The following is a 19,143-nucleotide window of genomic DNA, read 5'->3' as shown; positions in this document are numbered from 1 at the left end:
ATTTTCATAAATAATAAAATTTTTTACTTGAATTCAATTATTTAAAAAAATGAATTAAAATTCGTTGCAAGAATTCAATTATTTTCCTAAGCAATAAAATTCTTTATAGGATTTCAATTATTTTTAATACAATTTTAAATAAATTCCTCGAAATATGTTATTATTTTCAAAAAGATTTTTGCTATATAATGCTTTAATATTCAATTATTATCTAAAATTTTAACTGAAATTCATTATTAAATCAATTTTTATTACAAAATTCAACGAGAATTTAATTATTTAAATACAAAAAAATAACTAATTTATTGAGTAAATGAATGTTCCTCAAAATTGAATTCCCATAAAGCATTTTATCAACGAATTTTATTTAAATTTTCAAGAAAAATTACAAATTTTGATATTTACAAAAATATATATTTATATATTTATATATATTTTGATATTACAAAATTTGATAAAAATTTTATTAAAAATAATTGAAATTCTATGATGAATTTTACTATTCATGAAAATAATTTAATGTTTGTTTAGAATTTTATCAAATTTTTTTTAATAATTGAATTCTCTTGAAAAAAGTACAATAGATATTGAAAATCATTGAATTGAGTAAAATTTTTGTAAATAATTTTTCTCAAGAATTTTATTAAAATTTTTGAAAATAATTGAATTTTGTAGAATAATTTTATAATTTTTAAAAATAATTGAAATGTTGACGAGAATTTGTTTTAATTTTTAAACATAATTGAATTTCTGCGAAGAATTTGAATACTTTTGAAAATAATTGAATTTTTGCTTGCAATTTCCAAGCACATCATGCAATACAAAGTCAACTTTCATGCAAGAACTTGTGCTATACGGATCACAGACATTTAGTTCCTATATTTTCGATATAATGTCAAGATGAAAATTTAAATTAAAATTTTTATGTATCGTTATTTCTGTTGACTAGTTATCGAATTGGAAGTGCACTATATAACGTTGCTAGTTATAACTTGTTCCTATGTGTCTTGTGCAGACGCTTGAAAATTTTTATTCAACCCCACAAACGTTTACTTGATAAACAGCAAAGTTCGTCTCTTACCTTCTGCGTTGGAGCCTGACGCTGAATCTGTGTCCAATATACACATGCGATTCAACTTGATTACTGGGTCGAGTGACAACTCAACTTGAAATACGACATGTGAGTTGTGTTAGGACAAGTTACGGGAATTCGGATCCCATCTGGTTAATCTGAATACCAGGTTGCCGCAACGGGATTTTCGGACGATCTGATCGTAGCCAACCTCTCTAAATACCTTAGAGTACCGATTAGAACAATCAACTATGAACCTCTCTATTCATTGCAATAATGACTTTCACAGATAAATAATTACTTATTGGGATAAATTTAGTTTTAACATTATATTTGAAAATTAATTTACTATAATTGTTTAAAAATTAATTCTGGATTATTTTCTACGAAATCCGCCTATATGATGTTTTAAGATTATATAATCTCTTTACACCTCTTGGTGTAAAGTTAACTCATATTTATATTTACTGTAGGTATAGTATATTTTTTAGTATAATCTTTTTCATAATATTTTATTTTGAATTCAGTATTCTTTGTATAGTTTCTTTTTCGTGTCATTTTATTTTTATCTAAACAACTCGTTTTTTACTTCTATCGTTGTTATTTCCACTATTTTTCCTTTTGTCATTTAATACTGAACTTTATAAAATTTGAAACTCTATATCACTATTTTCTGAACGGTCTATTATTCAGACCTCTAAAAATTTCTCTAAAATCAAACAAGAGTTTCACATTCCAATGTAATTCCGGCTCGACTGCCGTATACGTTCTATACGTTTTGTTATGACCAAGATCCACGGGCAAATGTCCAGACTTTTATTAATCGACATTCTAATTGGGAAACTATTCCCCTATGAAAAAATTACTGGATTTAATTACTGGGAGTTGATTCTGTAACTTTTCCACTTCCCCTCTCATTTACTACTTTCCACTTTCACTTTCACTTCCTACTTTCTACTTTCAATTCCGACTTTCCACATCCTACTTTTCACTCTCACTTTCCATCTCCTACTTCCTCTTTCACTTTACAAATTCCACTTCCTGCCCTCACTTCCCACTTCCCACTTCCACTTTCCACATCCCACTCCCACTTTCCAATTTCTACTTCCACTCTCATTTTCCACTTACACTCTCACTGTCCACTCTTATATCCCACTTTACACTTACCACCCTCACTTTCCACTTCTACTTTCTACTCTCACTATCAACTTCCCACTCCCACTTTCCACTCTCACTTCCCACATTCCACTTCCTACCCTCACTTTACACTTCCACTTTTACTTCCCACATTCCACTTCTTACCTTCACTTTTAACTTTCACTTTTACTTCCCACTCTCAATTCCCACTTTCTACATCCCACTTTCCACCTCCTACTTCCTCTTTCACTTCCCAAATTCCACTTCCTACCCTCAGTTCCCACTTCCACTTTCCACATCCTACTCTCACTTTTCAATTTCTACTTCTACTTTCCACTTCCTCTCTCATTTCCCACTTTCCACTTCCACTCTCACTTCCTACTTTCCACTCTCAATTCCCACTTTCTACATCCCACTCTCACTGTCCACTCTCATATCCTACTTTTCATTTACCACCCTCACTCCCCACCTCTACTTTCCACTCTCACTATCAACTTCCCACTCTCACTTCCCACATTCCACTTCCTACCTTCACTTTTCACTTTGACTTCTACTTCCCAGTCTTAATTCCCACTTTCCACTCTCACTTTCCACCTCCTACTTTCTCTTTATTCTTTCACTTCCCAAATTCCACTTTCCACATCCCACTCTCACTTCCAATTTCTACTTCTACTTTCCACTTCCCCTCTCATTTCCCACTTTCCACGTCCACTCTCACTTCCTACTTTTCACTCTCAATTCCTACTTTCTACAACCTACTCTCACTGTCCACTCTCATATCCCACTTTCTATTTACCACACTCTCCTCCTACTTCTACTTTCCACTCTCAATTTCAACTTCTTACTTCCACTCTCACATCTCACATTTCAATATCTCCCCTCACCTTACACTTCCATTTTTATTTTCCACTTCCTACCTTCACTTTTCACTTTTACATCCCACTCTCAATTCCCACTTTCTACATCGCACTCTCACTGTCCATTCTAATATCCCACTTACCACCCCCACTTCCCACTTCTACTTTCCACTCTTACTGTCAACTTCCTACTTCCACTTTCCACTCTCACTTCCCACATTCCACTTCCTACTTCCACCCCCACTTCTACTTTCCCTTTCACTTCCATTTCCCACAATAATTTCCCCTCTTTCCACTTTGTTGAGTTTGAGACAGGAACGTGGAAGTGGAAAATTGGAATTAAAGGTGGACAGTGGGAAATGAAAGTGAGAAGTTAGAGTAAATTGGAAGTAGGAAGTGTAAAGTGTGAGGGGAAAGTGGAAGTGGGAATTGGGAGTGAAAAGTAGAAGTGGGAAGTAGGGGTGGGAAGTGGAAGTAAGAGTGGATAGTGAAAATAAGAAATGGGAAGTGATAGTGGAAAGTAAAAGTTGGAAGTGAGGGTGAGAAGTGGAAAGTGAGAGTGGAAGTGGGAAGCGCAAAGTGATAGTGGAAAGTAAAAGTGGGAAGTGAGTGTGAGAAATGGAAAGTGAGAGTGGAAGTGGGAAGCGCAAAGTGATAGTGGAAAGTAAAAGTGGGAAGTGAGGGTGAGAAGTGGAAAGTGAGAGTGGAAGTGGGAAGCGTAAAGTGATAGTGGAAAGTAAAAGTGGGAAGTGAGGGTGAGAAGTGGAAAGTTAGAGTGGAAGTGGGAAGTGAGTATGAAAAGTAGGAAGAGGAAATGTTTCAGAATATTGATCCCTCTTGGAGTAGCTACTGGATGAATTATTGAACGAATTACTGGAAATCCAGTAGTTTTTTCGCTTGAAGTACGAGTAAATTATAATGGACTGATTACGAATATGATCTAAGGTTTCTGAAATTTCTTAAAACACGGATTTAAAACGACTAATAATTTTTGAATAGTTATTAAGATTACAGAAGATTACTTTAAGTTTGCAAAGCACGAATTCATGAATACAGGAACGAAATTATTAAACCATGTAAAATGTTTTAGATACTAGAAAGAAATGTAAATAATAAATAATTTGTAATAATTTCTTTCCGTAGGTTGCTTATCGTATAAGGGCGACCAAAGCGAAATAAGGTGACATCACGGTGGGGTTAACGGGGTTGCACGATGCCCCCCATAATCGGGGAAACCTTTCGCGTATGGTTTCTATCCGCACTGGTTGTTCACGGTGCCGTAGCTGGAAATCCGGACGCAAAGCGCCTCTACGACGACTTGCTATCCAACTACAATAAGCTTGTACGACCGGTGGTGAATACCTCGGATGTTCTTCGCGTGTGCATTAAGCTCAAGCTTTCGCAACTCATCGACGTGGTAAGATTTCCTGCCTTTTTATCATTTTTTGTCATTTGTCTTTATAAAGATTTTACCATTTATCTCTGTCATCATAACAAAATTTCTACCTTCATAAATAATGTCTTGAATATTTCTTGATATTTTTCTTTTATAAAAGTAAAATAGTTAATCAAATACACCTCAAGTGGAAATACTTCTTTGTTATTAAGATTAATACACTTTTTAGGTACAAATAAAAATTATCAAATGATTACTTCTGAATCATATAATTTATGATTTTTAGGTTTTTCCAAATCGGTTTCGTCCAGATGTGATTTTATAGCTTAATCCGGGAGTCGAACTTACCATTAAGGTTTATTACGGTTGCAGTACAAATTTTCGATGTTATTATTTTATTGAAGGAAAGCAACTGTTATTTCAAGGAATTAACTAAGTAATTTTAGCTATTTGCAAACTTTGGATCTTAACCTATTTCATTTGATACTTTTTCGCTTTTAAGGTTTAAACGTTTTATGAGTTTATAGTTCTTATTTTATCTCGACTTTTACAAAATTATAATTCACAAAACATCTTTAGATTTAATTCTTGAAAAGTATGCTGTAAGTCTGAACAATTACAGTTAAACATTTTAGATATTATAACAATTAAATTACTATCAAACACCTGAGGCGTCGAATGATTGACATTCAGTTAACAATCAGGTTTAAATTAACAACATTAATTAATTATGATAACGAGTAGAAATTTATAATAACTATGCAATGGCATGTGGATTAAATTGAAGCAGAGACATTCCTTTGTTATCGACTTATGTGTCTTGAACTTGGAGTCACTGGAACAAATATTAGTTTGTTCTTCGGTCAATTCACGGCACAACTAAAAGTAAACTCGTAACATAATTCAATAGTTTAATTAAACAAAGTCACGCTTATTTACTCTGGCAGCTTCAATGCACCTCTTCATAGTCAGGTGGTCTTCACAAAATGCAAACCTAACTAGAGTCAGGTGTGCTAATACAATTTTTGCCAGTCCTTTGGTTCTTTAATTTAGCTTTTTCTAGGGTTCGATTCTGTAACTTTTCCACTCCCACTTTACACTCTCACTTCCCACATTGGGGTCATTCACATATTACGTGATAGATATTTTAGGTATTTTATTCCCCCTCCCCCCTTGTGTAATACTTATTCTATAGTTTAGTAAAGAAAATTTGTTAAAGCGTGATACTTTGCTAACCCCTTCCCACCCCTAAATATATCCGATAATATGTGAATGGCAGCATTCCACTTCCTACCTTCACTTCCCACTTCCACTTACTACTCTCAGTTTTCACTCTTAATTCACACATTCCACTATCACTTTGCATTTCCTACTTCCACTTTCCACTCTCACTTCCCACATTCCACTTTTAATTTCCACTCTCACTTCCACCTCCTACCCTCACTTCCCACTTCAACTTTCTACTCTCACTTTTCACTTCCCACTCTCACTTCATACTTCCACCTTCCACTCTTACTTTTCATTCTCACTTTCCATTTCTTATTTCCAGTATCCACTCTTACTTCCACTTTCCACTTCCTACCCTTACTTCCCACTTCTACTTTCCACTATCACTTTCCACTTTTTACTTCCACTTTACACTCTCACTTCCCACTTTCCATTCTCACTTTTCACTCCCAATTCCCACTTCTCACCCCTCTCACATTGCACTTCGCACTTCGACTATACACGATTATACACTCTTACTCCCCATTTTCCACTTCCACGTTCCTTTCTCATACTCTACACAGTGGGAAGAGGAAAATTATTGTATGAAATGGAAGTGAGAGTGAAAAGAGGAAGTGGAAGTAGGTAGTACGAAGTGAGTGTGGGAAGAGGAAGTGAAAGTAGAAAGTTAGAATGGAAAGTAAGAGTGGGAAGTGAAAGTGAGAGGGTAAAGTGGGAATAGAGAGTGGAAAGAGAGAGAGGAAAGTGGGAAGTGAAAGTGAGAGGGTAAAGTGGAAATAGAAAGTGGAAAGAGGAAGTGGAAGTAGGGAGTGGGAAGTGAGAGGGTAAAGTGGGAATTGTGAGTGGAAAGAGGAAGTAGGGAGTAGGAAGTGAGAGTGGAAAGAGGAAGTAGAAGTAGGGAGTACGAAGTGAGAGTGGGAAGAGGTAGTGGGGAGTAGGAAGTGAGAGTGGGAAGAGGTAGTGGGGAGTAGGAAGTGAGAGTGGGAAGTGGAAAAGTTACAGAATTAACTCCTGTTCATGTAAGGCCTTCCAGTCAATGACCTCTTCCCGTCAGGTCTCAATCATCAGTACCTTGAGAACTTGATCCCTACTCCTTGCTTATTCACTCTTCCTCCCTTTTCCTTTTTACTTGCATTTCAATTTCCCTTGTTCTCGTCAGCAACACAGAATTTAAAATTTTTAACTTTAACTTCAGTTTAGTAATTAGAAAAACAAAAAAAACAATTGATTAACAAATTTTAAGCAAATCTGTTTGATTTTGATTTTTTGCTCACCATATTGGATCCGCCATTTTTAATTCTAAAAACTTGTAAACCTGTGTAGTGCTTTATATTTAAAAAAAATTATTTTCATTTTAAAAAGAAGATTTTTGACCGCAAATGAATATGTATGTTATTATTTGATATTTCTCATCTACAATATTTTTATTATATCAATAAAAACTAGGTAAAAAAAGTTAAGGCAATTTCGCAGGGAAACGTTGGAGAGACCACATGTTATGACCATATACTTGAACCGCGTAGGTAAATGCACCGTAATATGAACGAGTTTTGAGATCGTAAGAGAACTATATTGGTGTGGTGGTTTGAATAAGGGAAAGCTTTAGAAGAAAATGAGCATTGAAAGTGTACGAGTAGTGTAATAATACTGGAATTTTAGTGTGGATAGGTATGGCTTTCCTTTCATAAATGTTCTATGTATATATCTACTTTCGCTGCTCCAGAAAGGTGGGTCGTGAGAGCTCTTCCATAATCTCCATCCTTTAATTTACTTCCTACTTGTAAAAAGCGATAAAGCCTGTAAAATTTTCACTCATTATTATTAAAATTAATAAAAATTTTACATTAATTCCACTGCCACAATTATCATTTATCAAACTTTGCAATTAATTTCTCTTTAAGCTTGTCTTAACGAAAAAATTGTTATTCAATTGCTATACCAATTTTCAACAATTATTGCTATTGATTTTTTACGTCTGATAATAATTAAATCTTTATCTTAATGTACCTATTTTCATTTAATAACTTAACACAAAAAACGAGAATTATATTACTTACACTATTTTCCAATTTTTAATTGATTAGATTAAATAGATTAAAATTAATCAAAGTATAAAAAATTGAATTCATGCGAATGGAACAATCTTGAAGGTAAAGTACCCAATTGCAATTTCCCAATTAAATTCTATAAATACAGGAAAATGAACGAGTGAATAAAAAAATAGTTTAGAATTGTTAAATTTTTAGCAATATGAATGATATATGTATGTTATATTAAAAACTTACTTAGTAATATTTGAAAAATCATCTTCAATCGAATAAATTTTTCACAGAAAGGAAATGATTAATGGTAGCTGGAAAGATGTGAAGTCATGCTTAGTAGCAAATATGTTTCTTGTATTTTCACGAATAACCACTCACTATATACTTCTTCCTAAAACATGAATTTTATTAAGTATCAATTTAATAGAGATATTAATATTAATTTTCAAAATTATAACTTCAAAACCATAGAATTTTTTTTTGAAACAACAAATTTTATTTTTTTTTGAAAAAAAATTTTTAAATTTTTATTGTTAGATGTTTGGCCAAAAAGCTACGAAACTAGATTTATTAAAAATAAAAAGATTTTTGTAATTGATAAATGTCATCAATAGAGTACGAAAGTTTTGTCAGACAAAATGAACTAAGTTTCTTTTTAATAAAACAAAGCTTGATTTAAAAAAAACTAAAAAATCATTTTCTGATTAAATGACGAAACTTTTTTGATTAAAATGAAAAAACTTTTATGATAAGGTATGAACATTTTTATACTTCAAACTATAGATAAATCTTCTTCATCTTAAATTCAGTGCTGTAAGAACATTGAAATAATTATTCGAGTGTCGACCTTTAGCATCAAAGGGGCTGCATGTAAGCTGCTTATATTGAGTTAAGGTGTGAGCGAACCAGTTAACAACAAAGTTCTCTCGTTCAGTTACCTCAGAAAAGTTTCCAAGAAAAATTTTTAATCAATAGTAAAAGTACAAAGTGGTGTAGATAAAAATTCTTATGATACGTCGAGCAATATATATATATAAATTAATTTTGCTTTCTTATTTTTTAAAACTCAAAATTCTCGATCTTTAATTAGAAATAGGATTTAATTTCAATTTTATGTGAGCAATTCTTATTTGTATAAAGATTTTAATAAAAAATTATGATAACACTATCATCCTATTTTTAGTTATTATTATGTGCTTTATAAAAGATTCACTTCAATTTATTTATATTAGTCACTATCTTTTTGTGTTTAGTGAAGAAATGTATAATATAGTAAAAAAGAGCAATATAGTACAGAAGTTGTCACATCTTTTATATCAACCTTTGTAAAACACTTAGAAATTGTGAGAAAATTCGAACAGTGAAGTTACACCTTGCCTAACTTTTTCTGTCAATTCACAAGTTTGGTCTAATAATTAATTTCAAAAATATCAAAACTTTTTCTCATTAACTGTCTTGATATCCAACTTAATTGACATTTCAATTACCTGTCACGAAACAGAATTGTCATTTAGTAGACCTTTCTTATAACAGATTAAATTAATTGACACATCTATTATGGAACAAAATTGACAAACAACGCTAAACTAAAAATATTGTGGCACCTACTTTAAAGCTTTAATAAGCTCATGACTTGAATTTTGGAAAAAATATTAAAAGCTTATTACTACAAATGGAGGAAAATAAAGTTCGCCAACTTTTTACCATTGTTTAAAAAAAATTTTATTTTACAATTTTTGAAATGATAATATTGATTGCATATTGGTTCATTAAAAAGTACGCTTTACTAACTTTTCTCAAAATCGATTCCATATTTTATTGTACAATTTACTACTTTGGGTGTGTGGAGTACGAAGCGAAGAGCGCATTGATATTGTAAAATCATTTATGTATAGCAACGACTTTGTGGTTACATATGCAAGTTATGCAAATCACTGCTGATTGTTCTGTGGTATTGCTTCTTACATTTGTCGTATCACAATATGCTGTATATGTTAATCTTGCTTTTAGTCTCCTTGCAATTATAATTATTAGAAAAACAAATGACTTAAAAATCCTTAAACTGTTACGAAAAATGTCTTACTTATTTTTTATAGTAAAACAAAAATGCTTAGCAAAAATGTTTAAAAGAATTTAAAAACAATCTTTATGGAATTTATGATTTAATTTTTTTAAGAGAAAATTTTTAAATTCAAGAATATGAAATATTGGTTTTAAAAGCTTAACATATTTTTTTAATGAAGGAAAATTTAACTGTAGGTACAATGTGAATTATTATGATAATTACAACTTCACTTTAGACAACGTTGCAATCATTAATATTTCTTGTGGAATATAATGTGCAAATGGAACTTCATATTTGCTTTTTTCTTACAAACATTTTTTACAACGTGTCACGCTCAGATAAATTTTATTAATTTATTTAGAACTACTTGTACATTTACATTTCATAATTACATGAATTACATTTAAAAGGAATGCTCCAAAACAAAGAACGGCGTTGTATATTCTACTAGCGTTCCGACGGTCGCAAGCAGCCATCTTAACTGCTTCCTTTCTTTGTCCTTTTTCTTCTTACTTTGTTTTTTCCTTCATTTATTTCTTATAAATTTTATTATATAAAAAATCGATTCTACTTCTCAAAATGGTATATAGAAATTTACTCTAATTAAGAATCCGTCCTGATTCTATCCTATACTTTAAGCACGGCACTTTTTGTCATTTCTTTCTATGCCAGTTTTAAGCATCTAAAAAAATTCTGCCATCATATTTTTTCCCCATTTTTCCTGATAGCAAAGTTTCAACACTTTTATGACCTGGTGAAAATGTTCACCTTGCTCTTCACTGAAATATCCAAGATTATCGAGAAAATTATCAAGATGAGAATCCACGAAATGTAATTTTAAACTCATTATACATCCTAATTTTTTAAAGTCCTAAATCTTTTGACAATAATTTTTTTGATAACTTATTCAAATATCTTTGTCCTAATGATTTGCTCCATTAAGGTCTTTGTGAACGAACATGTTAAGGGGTTACGCCTGAACGCCTGAAAATTGGACAGTATTTCAAAAATAAATTTTGACAAAACTACTAAAGATACAACTTTTTAATAATTATATTTTTAAAATACATATATTTAACTTTTCAAACAATGTAAAAGGATTAAAAAATATTCAAAACTTGCAGAGATATGTTAAGTTCCGTGATTCAGTATTTTTACATGCTGGGGGTCGATTATGTAACTTTTCCACCTTCACTCTCCACTTCCCCCATCTCACTCCCACTTTCCTTTTCACTTTCCACCATCAACTCCCACTTTTCACTTCCCATACCCACTCTCACTTCCCACCATCTACTCCCACTTTGCACTTCCATTTTCCACTTCCCATTCCCACTCTCACTTTTACCACCGTCCACTCCCATTTTTACTCTCACTTCCATTTTCCATTCCCACTCTCGCTTCCCACCATCCACTCACACTTTTCACTCTCACTTCCACTTCCCACTTTCATTTTCTACTCCCACTTTCCACTTTTACTTTCTGTTCCCAATTTCACTTCCAAGTGGAAAGTGGGAAGTGAAAGGGAAAGTGGAAGTGAGAAGGGGGAAGTGGATAGTGAAGGTGGAAAGGTTACAGAATAGACCACTTGCAAAGCACAATTTGTATCTGAAATTTATAAACAAACATTTTTTTAAACTATATTAAATTATCTATTTTTAGCATCAGAGGGTCATCTGCTTTTTATGAAGACATGAATATTTCTGCATCAAAGCGTCGAAATTATTTATGTTAAATATACAGTACAGTTATAGGTGTTACTCTTGAATTACACTGAAACACAAAGGGTTAAAAAGCATTTTTTTTTCATTTGATGTATTTCTTAGAAAAAATTTAAACGATTCTGATTTCTAATGGATTTTAAAAATAAATGTTCTTTCACCGAGATTTTTTCACGTGACTTGCATCTTTTTCTCGTGAATTGTGAAATTCGTGGTTTACATTTAACTGAAGCTTTGGGATAGAACGAGTTTCTGGATGAGTGGGTCTGATAGATCATGTACGACAGGTAATAAAATTCTCACGGGGATGTTTTTCCATTTTACGAGGTCGATTTCGCTTTTAGCAAGATAAGAGTCATCCCTAAAGAGGGGAAGGGGTAGGTGGTGCGGGAGCCTGCGATGACACACCTATGTATTATATATATTTTCGTTCTACTTTCGCACTTTTCTTTGCTCGCTCGGTTTAACTTAAATTGCAATAGTACCTTAGATACTTACTATATTTTTAACACAAATTCACAATATCGTTTTTATTACAAAAAACCTTTTTGCTTCAACCTTCCTTTTTTCAAATTCAAAAATTGACACACAAATAAACCATGATTCTTTAAATATTCTCTTTGTTATTTAATTAAAATTCGTGTTTGGACCATGACCATAGTCATCGTCGTGGATGACATCGATTTTCTCCATGAAACTTTATATAAACTAGCAACATATACCTCACTCGCTAACGCTCGTTCGGTTGTATTTAAACTTATTAGTTTTTACTTATTTTTTTTTTTTTATTTGAACTACGTAAATATTTACTGGACATAAATATTTTAATTTATGGTATCTATTAAATAGTTATTTGAACCAAATACAAATTACTTAAGTCAATTAAATAGAATAATTTAATTTAATAAATATTGCTTTAAATCAATTATAAAAATTACTTGATTAAATAATGCATAGTTTTTAATTAAAATAAATATTTATTTGCATCAATAAAATAATTTTTTTGAAATAACTAAACTTAGAAGGTTAGATTTTGAATGTTAGCCTGATTCTCTGAATAATTAGTAAGAAAAGGGCGAAGATACGTCCATTCTTTTCTTACTAATAGGATTTTCTGTAGGTAATGATCAGGGTGTTTTTTTGAAATTTTTACTGCACTATTCTTACGCATGTCACCGTCACCAATATTGTTACAATATATATTGTAACAATATTGTTACAACAAAGTCTAGACTTTGGGTTTTTGCAAGTCTAGACAATATAGTTGTATAATAATATAAATTTTTCTTTCTAAACCAGAATTTGAACATTTACAAAATTAAAACCTTATAGTGGTTAGAAAATGTAAAAAATTATTAATATTTATAAAAATATAAATTATTTTATTTAAAATCATTGTGTAATAAGACAAAAATTATGAAGTGACATTTACAAAAAATGTCATTGTACATTATACGAAATGTTATTTTTACGTATTCTCTTACTAAACCTTTCATTTTCGTCCGCTATCCTGGATTCGCCATTTTGTATTTTTAAAAAGTGACTTTGGATTCATAATCAGTGGAATTTTACTGAAAATCAGTTGAAAAGTACTAAAATATCAGTCATTCTTCACTGATTATTATTTTATTGTGATTTATTTATTAATATTGTAAATTTCTGTCAAACAAATAATTTTACTAAAAGTCAGTTGAAAATTACACTTACAGTAGTGTTTCATTCGAGCAACACGATCCGAGAAACGAACAAAAAACGATTTTCTTTTTGTTTTGATAACCAAGCTGTCATGTTCGCTCGTCTTATTGAAGTAAATTTTCATAAATGTTTATTTACATTATTCGAAGATAATTAAATCTTAAAAAATTACTATAAAAAAATTCTAATAATATTAGTTTTTAAAAATATTATAATGTTATTTTTCGAAAATAATTGAATTTCTTAAAATAATTCTTATATCCTAATTTACCTTTAAAAATTTTTTTTAAATTTTTGGTAATTCAATTATTTTCAAAATTTGCAATTAAAATTCTTCAAAAAATTGTAACAAAATACTTGAAATAAATTAATTATTTTCAATTAAATTTTGCACAATTTCAACTATTCAAAAAGGTTTCTATTGTAGACATATTTGAAAAATTTAATTGTGTTAAAAAATTATTCAAAGAAATCTAAGTATACTTATTTTTAATTATCTATAACTTAATCTATTGAATTTAGAAAAATTACATCAAGAGGACAAAACTTTGTTCTTTCGTCTACTTTTGAATAATGTTTAGAAAACTAAATTTTTATTAATGTTTATTAAAAAATTATTTTATACCTAAAAATGTTAAATTTTTTTAATTTAGGCATGATTACAATCACAGGCACACAAAAAAAAAGTTGTCTGTTCATTGAACAAGACCTACATGTCTTATAGTATTTTGGCCCCCTGAATACGAATATGAAGTCAGAATTGCTCCAGCACCCTCTGTTTTTTTTAAATCGAAAAAACTACCCTTAAATCAAAAATTCAAGAACTAAATTAAAAAAAATGAAATAACCGCGGTTTTCTTCTGAGTAGAAGAATATATTTATGCGTATTCTTCTTTCAACAACTTAGAAATAATGTCAAAATTGCTCCACCACCCCTGTTTTTTTAAATGGGAGAAACTACCCTTAAATCTAAAATTCAAGAACTAAAGTCAAAGAATGAAATAACCACTTTTTTGCGAAGTAGAAGAATATATTTATGCGTTTTCTTCCTTCAACCACTCAGAAATATTGTCAAAATTGCTCCACCACCCCTGTTTTTTTTAAATCGAAAAAACTACCCTTAAATCTAAAATTCAAGAACTAAAGTAAAAAAATATGAAATAACCACTTTTTTGCGAAGTAGAAGAATATATTTATGCGTTTTCTTCCTTTAACCTCTCAGAAATAATGTCAAAATTGCTCCACCACCCCTGTTTCTTTTAAATGGGAGAAACTACCCTTAAATCTAAAATTCAAGAACTAAAGTCAAAGAATGAAATAACCACTTTTTTGCAAAGTAGAAGAATATATTTATGCGTTTTCTTCCTTTAACCTCTCAGAAATAATGTCAAAATTGCTCCACCACCCCTGTTTCTTTTAAATGGGAGAAACTACCCTTAAATCTAAAATTCAAGAACTAAAGTCAAAGAATGAAATAACCAGTTTTTTTGCGAAGTCGAAAAATATATTTATGCGTTTTTTTCTTTCAACAATTTAGAAATAATGACGAAATTGCTCCATCACCTCCTGCCCTTAAATCTAAAATTCAAGAATTATAGTAAAAAATGATATAACAGGTTTTTTCCAAAGTAGAAGAATATATTTATGTACTTTTTAAAAAAGCATCAGCATTGCTTCATCACCCTCTTATTGATTTATATTGAAAAAACTACCCCTTTAAGTATGAACCCAGAGTATACTAACAACAATAAAAACAATTAGTTTTAGACAAAAGCATACGTTCCTTTATTTTTGTTCTCATAACTAAAAAGCAGAATCAGAGTTAATTTATCATTATTTGTTGTTGAAAGAAGAAAACGCATAAATATATTCTTCTACTCCGAAGAAAACCGGTTATTTCATTTTTTTTCACTTTAGTTCTTGAATTTTAGATTTAAGGGTACTTTCTTCGATTTAAAAAAAGTAGGGGTGGTGGAGCAATTTTGACATTATTTGAGTTGTTGAAAGAAGAAAACGCATAAATATATTCTTCTACTCCGAAGAAAGCCGTGTTTTTATTTTTTTTTACTTTAATTCTTGAATTTTAGACTTAAGGGTAGTTTTTTCGATTTAAAAGAAAACAGAGGGTGATGGAGCAATTCTGACTTCATATTCGTATTCAGGGGGCCAAAATACTATAAGACATGTAGGTCTTGTTCAATGAACAGACAACTTTTTTTTTTTAATAATAAAAATTAAAAATAATTATTTTTAATTTTTATTATTTGAATACACAATTAAAAATAATAATAATACTCCGCAAAAAAGCCCAACTAATAGAAAAATAAAAAAGTAGGTTAATTTTAAATTTAGATCCAACTATTACAATGTTATAGATTTATTAAGTAATATATAACAAGTAATATTATATATATTTCTCTAAATAAAGATGTCTATTGACTTTTTAAAATTGATTTTCTTAAAAATTTCTTTATTAAAAGTATTAATATTTAAATTTTATAGTAATTGCTGTTTTAAAAAATCAATCCGGGAATATTTATTTTTAGTCCGGGAATTTAAAAATAATAATTCACTAGACACCTTGAATTAATTTTTAACTTGATATAATAATTTTAATTCACTAAAATGAATTTAATTTTAGTTTTTAATAGAATTAATAAAAAAGAATTTAAATGTTTTTGGATATCGATTTTTTTCAAAAAATAGGTTATTATTGTATTATTTTTAGTTGTCAGTTATGGGAAAGTCGAGAAGCAGTCGAGAAGTTCGGTCGATGACAATTAGAAAATTAGACGATACGATTTGACAATTAACAAAAGAATAAACAAGATGATCGTTTGAAAACCAAAGACGATAACCAAATAATCGCTCGAAAAAATGAAATTCGCGGATCGAAGTGAAACACTAACTTACAGAAATATAAGTCATTTTTCACTGATTATCCATTTAAAAAATTATTGTTGATGTCTGCCAAACAAATACAGGGTTGCCACGGACCTGGAAAACCTGGGAAACCCGGAATTGTCATGGAATTTTTTTTCAGTCATGGAAAACCTGAAAAATCTGGAATTGTCAGGGAATTTTATAAAGCCTGATACTAAAAGCTCAATTTTTTGTATTTGAGTCGTAAAAATTTCAAGTTTTCAAGTTGACATACAACTTTTTGATTTTAAATTTAGTGCTTACAATTGAAATCAATATGGCATTTCTAAATTTTAGTTTCTTTTGGTCTCTATCTTCCTTTAAATAATTTTTAAATTAATACATTTTAGAAACCCCAAAATGTTATGAAACTGAAGCTACCAACTTTTATGCAATGAAAATTTCTTCTTTTGCTAATTGTTTTTTAATGTAAGAAGCCCTTTAAAAAATTGCAATCGAAAAAAATTGCTTCTGAAGCAAGGAAATAATAATTTAGTTAAAATTTCGGGATATTTGGAAAATCTACGAAAAAATAATTAAAAATCACTAATTTCCTTGCCTTCCTTAGATCCTCTTACAATTTTTTTAAATGACTTGTCACATTAAAATAAATAATTTGTAAAAGAAAAAATTGCTTATGAGGTGAGGAAATAATAATTTTGTTTAAATAATATATGGATTTTTCGAAAATCTGTGTAAAAAATCAAAATTAATAATTTCCCCGACTTCGATCTTTTAAAATTTTTTAAAAGGCTTCTAACATTAAAATAAATAATTAGCAAAGAAAAAATTGTCATTGAATAAACGTAGGTAACTTCAGTTTCATTAAATGTTATTAAAATGCTTTTTAAAATACTGGTTTAATAATTGTGAAAAATTCTAAACTTAACTAAATTTTTAAATTTAAAAAGATTTGCTCCTCATCTTTCTTCGGAGCGTATCTCAAATAACCTTACAAATTTTAACTTAATTTTTTGTTAATAATGAAATTAAAAATTAATAACTTATTTTGTTAACAATTTACTTAAAGGATTTTATACTTTTTGTCGTAATTAGCTAAAAACATACCAAAACAATTTTATTTCTGGTTTGGAATTTTTTAAGAAATGGTCTGGAAAACCTGGAAAAGTCATGGAATTTTAAAATCGATGTCTTGTGGCAACCCTGAAATAAATAAGTAAATACACAAGTAAATAAATAAGTTCCATTACAACACAGACAGCGCAGCATTAGCGAGTGAGGTATTTACGTATATTTAAAAAAATTTCAACAGACACTACGTGCATCAACGAACCTTAAAAAATTCAACAATTTATATTATCAATCGTTTATTAAATCTATACATATATGTGATTTGTGTATATGTAGGAGTTTATATCTGCATATGAGCAGTATACATGTGTATGTAATTTATGAACATGTGTGAGTATACATGTACATGTGATTAGTGTATATGTGTGAGTATACATGTGTGGGTGTTATGCGCGCATGCTTGATATTCATAGAACACTACTGCGCATGCCTGATATTCATAGAACACTACTGCGCATTCCTCACATTGATAGAACACTACTGCGCATGCCTGACATTCATAGAACAATAGTGCGCATGCCTGACATTGATAGAACACTACTGCGCATGCCTGATATTCATAGAACACTACTGCGCATGCCTGATATTTAAAGAACACTACTGCGCATGCGTAATATTGACAGAACACTACTGCGCATGCGTAATATTGACAGAACACTACTGCGCATGCCTAATATTGACAGAACACTACTGCGCATGTGTAATATTGACAGAACACTACTGCGCATGCGTGGCACTAATAGAACACTACTGCGCATGTGTAATATTGACAGAACACTACTGCGCATGCGTAACAGTGATAGAACACTACTGCGCATGTGTAATATTGACAGAACACTACTGCGCATGCGTAACAGTGATAGAACACTACTGCGCATGCGTAACATTGACAGAACACTACTGCGCATGCGTAACATTGACAGAACACTACTGCGCATGCGTAACATTGACAGAACACTACTGCGCATGCGTGACATTGTGAATATGTATACATTTGTGTTAATATTATTTTTAAAAGATATACATATATATACGGCTAGGGTCGGTCGGTCGGTCGGTCGGTCGGTCGTTCTTCAACTTAATATAATAAGAGATTTAATATTAAACTAACAAACTTTAAATGGCAACAATAAAAGTGGGTAGTGTGACATAGTATCCCTTTGCAAAAGAGACCTATAAAAGGGGCCACTTTTTACGAATTCGTCAGTTTAAGAAACGCCTTCAAGTTAACCAGTCCAGAAATCACCGTTGTAGGCAAACGGGTAAGATTTAATTTGGAGAATAAATAAATAATTAAAGAGGGGTTCGACTTAACCGATGGCACACAAGAGAAAAGGTGCGAGCAAAGTTTCCACAGGTGAGAATCCACAGGATGAACAAGCCTTCTGTGTGTGAGCCAATGAGAGAATCAAGATGGACTTACCGAAGTTGATTTCTCGCCAGGAACAAGCAGCGCAAGATGAATTTCCTCGAAAAGGTGGAAATTGACACAGGAAGGTTCACTTATAAAATCCCACAGATAATTTAATATAATAATTTTAATAAACTCAACAGATATTACAAGCGCGGAAAACTATAAATGATCAACAATATATATCACGTAATGTGTTATGATCAGGCGCTAGTCTCTCTCTGGTGCTAATTTCGCCCGGCGAGCAACATGTGCTTTTGTCGTCTGCTAGGCGCGAATTATGCGCCATTTACAACTTTTCATTTGAAAAGTCGCGCTAATAGTAATAATATATATAAAATTAGTTCTTCGTGTTAGTCCTCCAACCGCCACCAAGTTAACTAGTTGTGTACTGTCATCAAGTTTCTTCTTCGACTCCAGTTCAGAAAATCTCTTCAACACTGCATTACCACAACATTAATATCAAATAAATAATTCGGTTACTCCAAGGGGTGTTTAATATAATTTGC

General features: G+C 30.8%; 1 protein-coding gene across 1 annotated transcript in view; it reads left to right on the top strand.

Moving 5' to 3' along the window:
• The window catches only part of LOC122507381 (acetylcholine receptor subunit alpha-like), a 210,354-nt gene that overhangs the window by 12,182 nt on the left and 179,029 nt on the right, over nt 1–19,143 (top strand). Inside the window, exon 2 of the mRNA XM_043620051.1 lies at nt 4,210–4,483. Coding sequence (XP_043475986.1) covers nt 4,280–4,483 — 204 coding nt within the window. The 5' untranslated portion in view covers nt 4,210–4,279. The remainder of the gene's footprint in view (nt 1–4,209; nt 4,484–19,143) is intronic.

This window comes from Leptopilina heterotoma, unplaced genomic scaffold (assembly GCF_015476425.1).
Source record: "Leptopilina heterotoma isolate Lh14 unplaced genomic scaffold, ASM1547642v1 Lhet_47, whole genome shotgun sequence".
NCBI lineage: Eukaryota > Metazoa > Arthropoda > Insecta > Hymenoptera > Figitidae > Leptopilina > Leptopilina heterotoma.
Note: the sequence above shows the minus strand (reverse complement) of the source record. Positions and strands in the feature narration are given on the sequence as shown.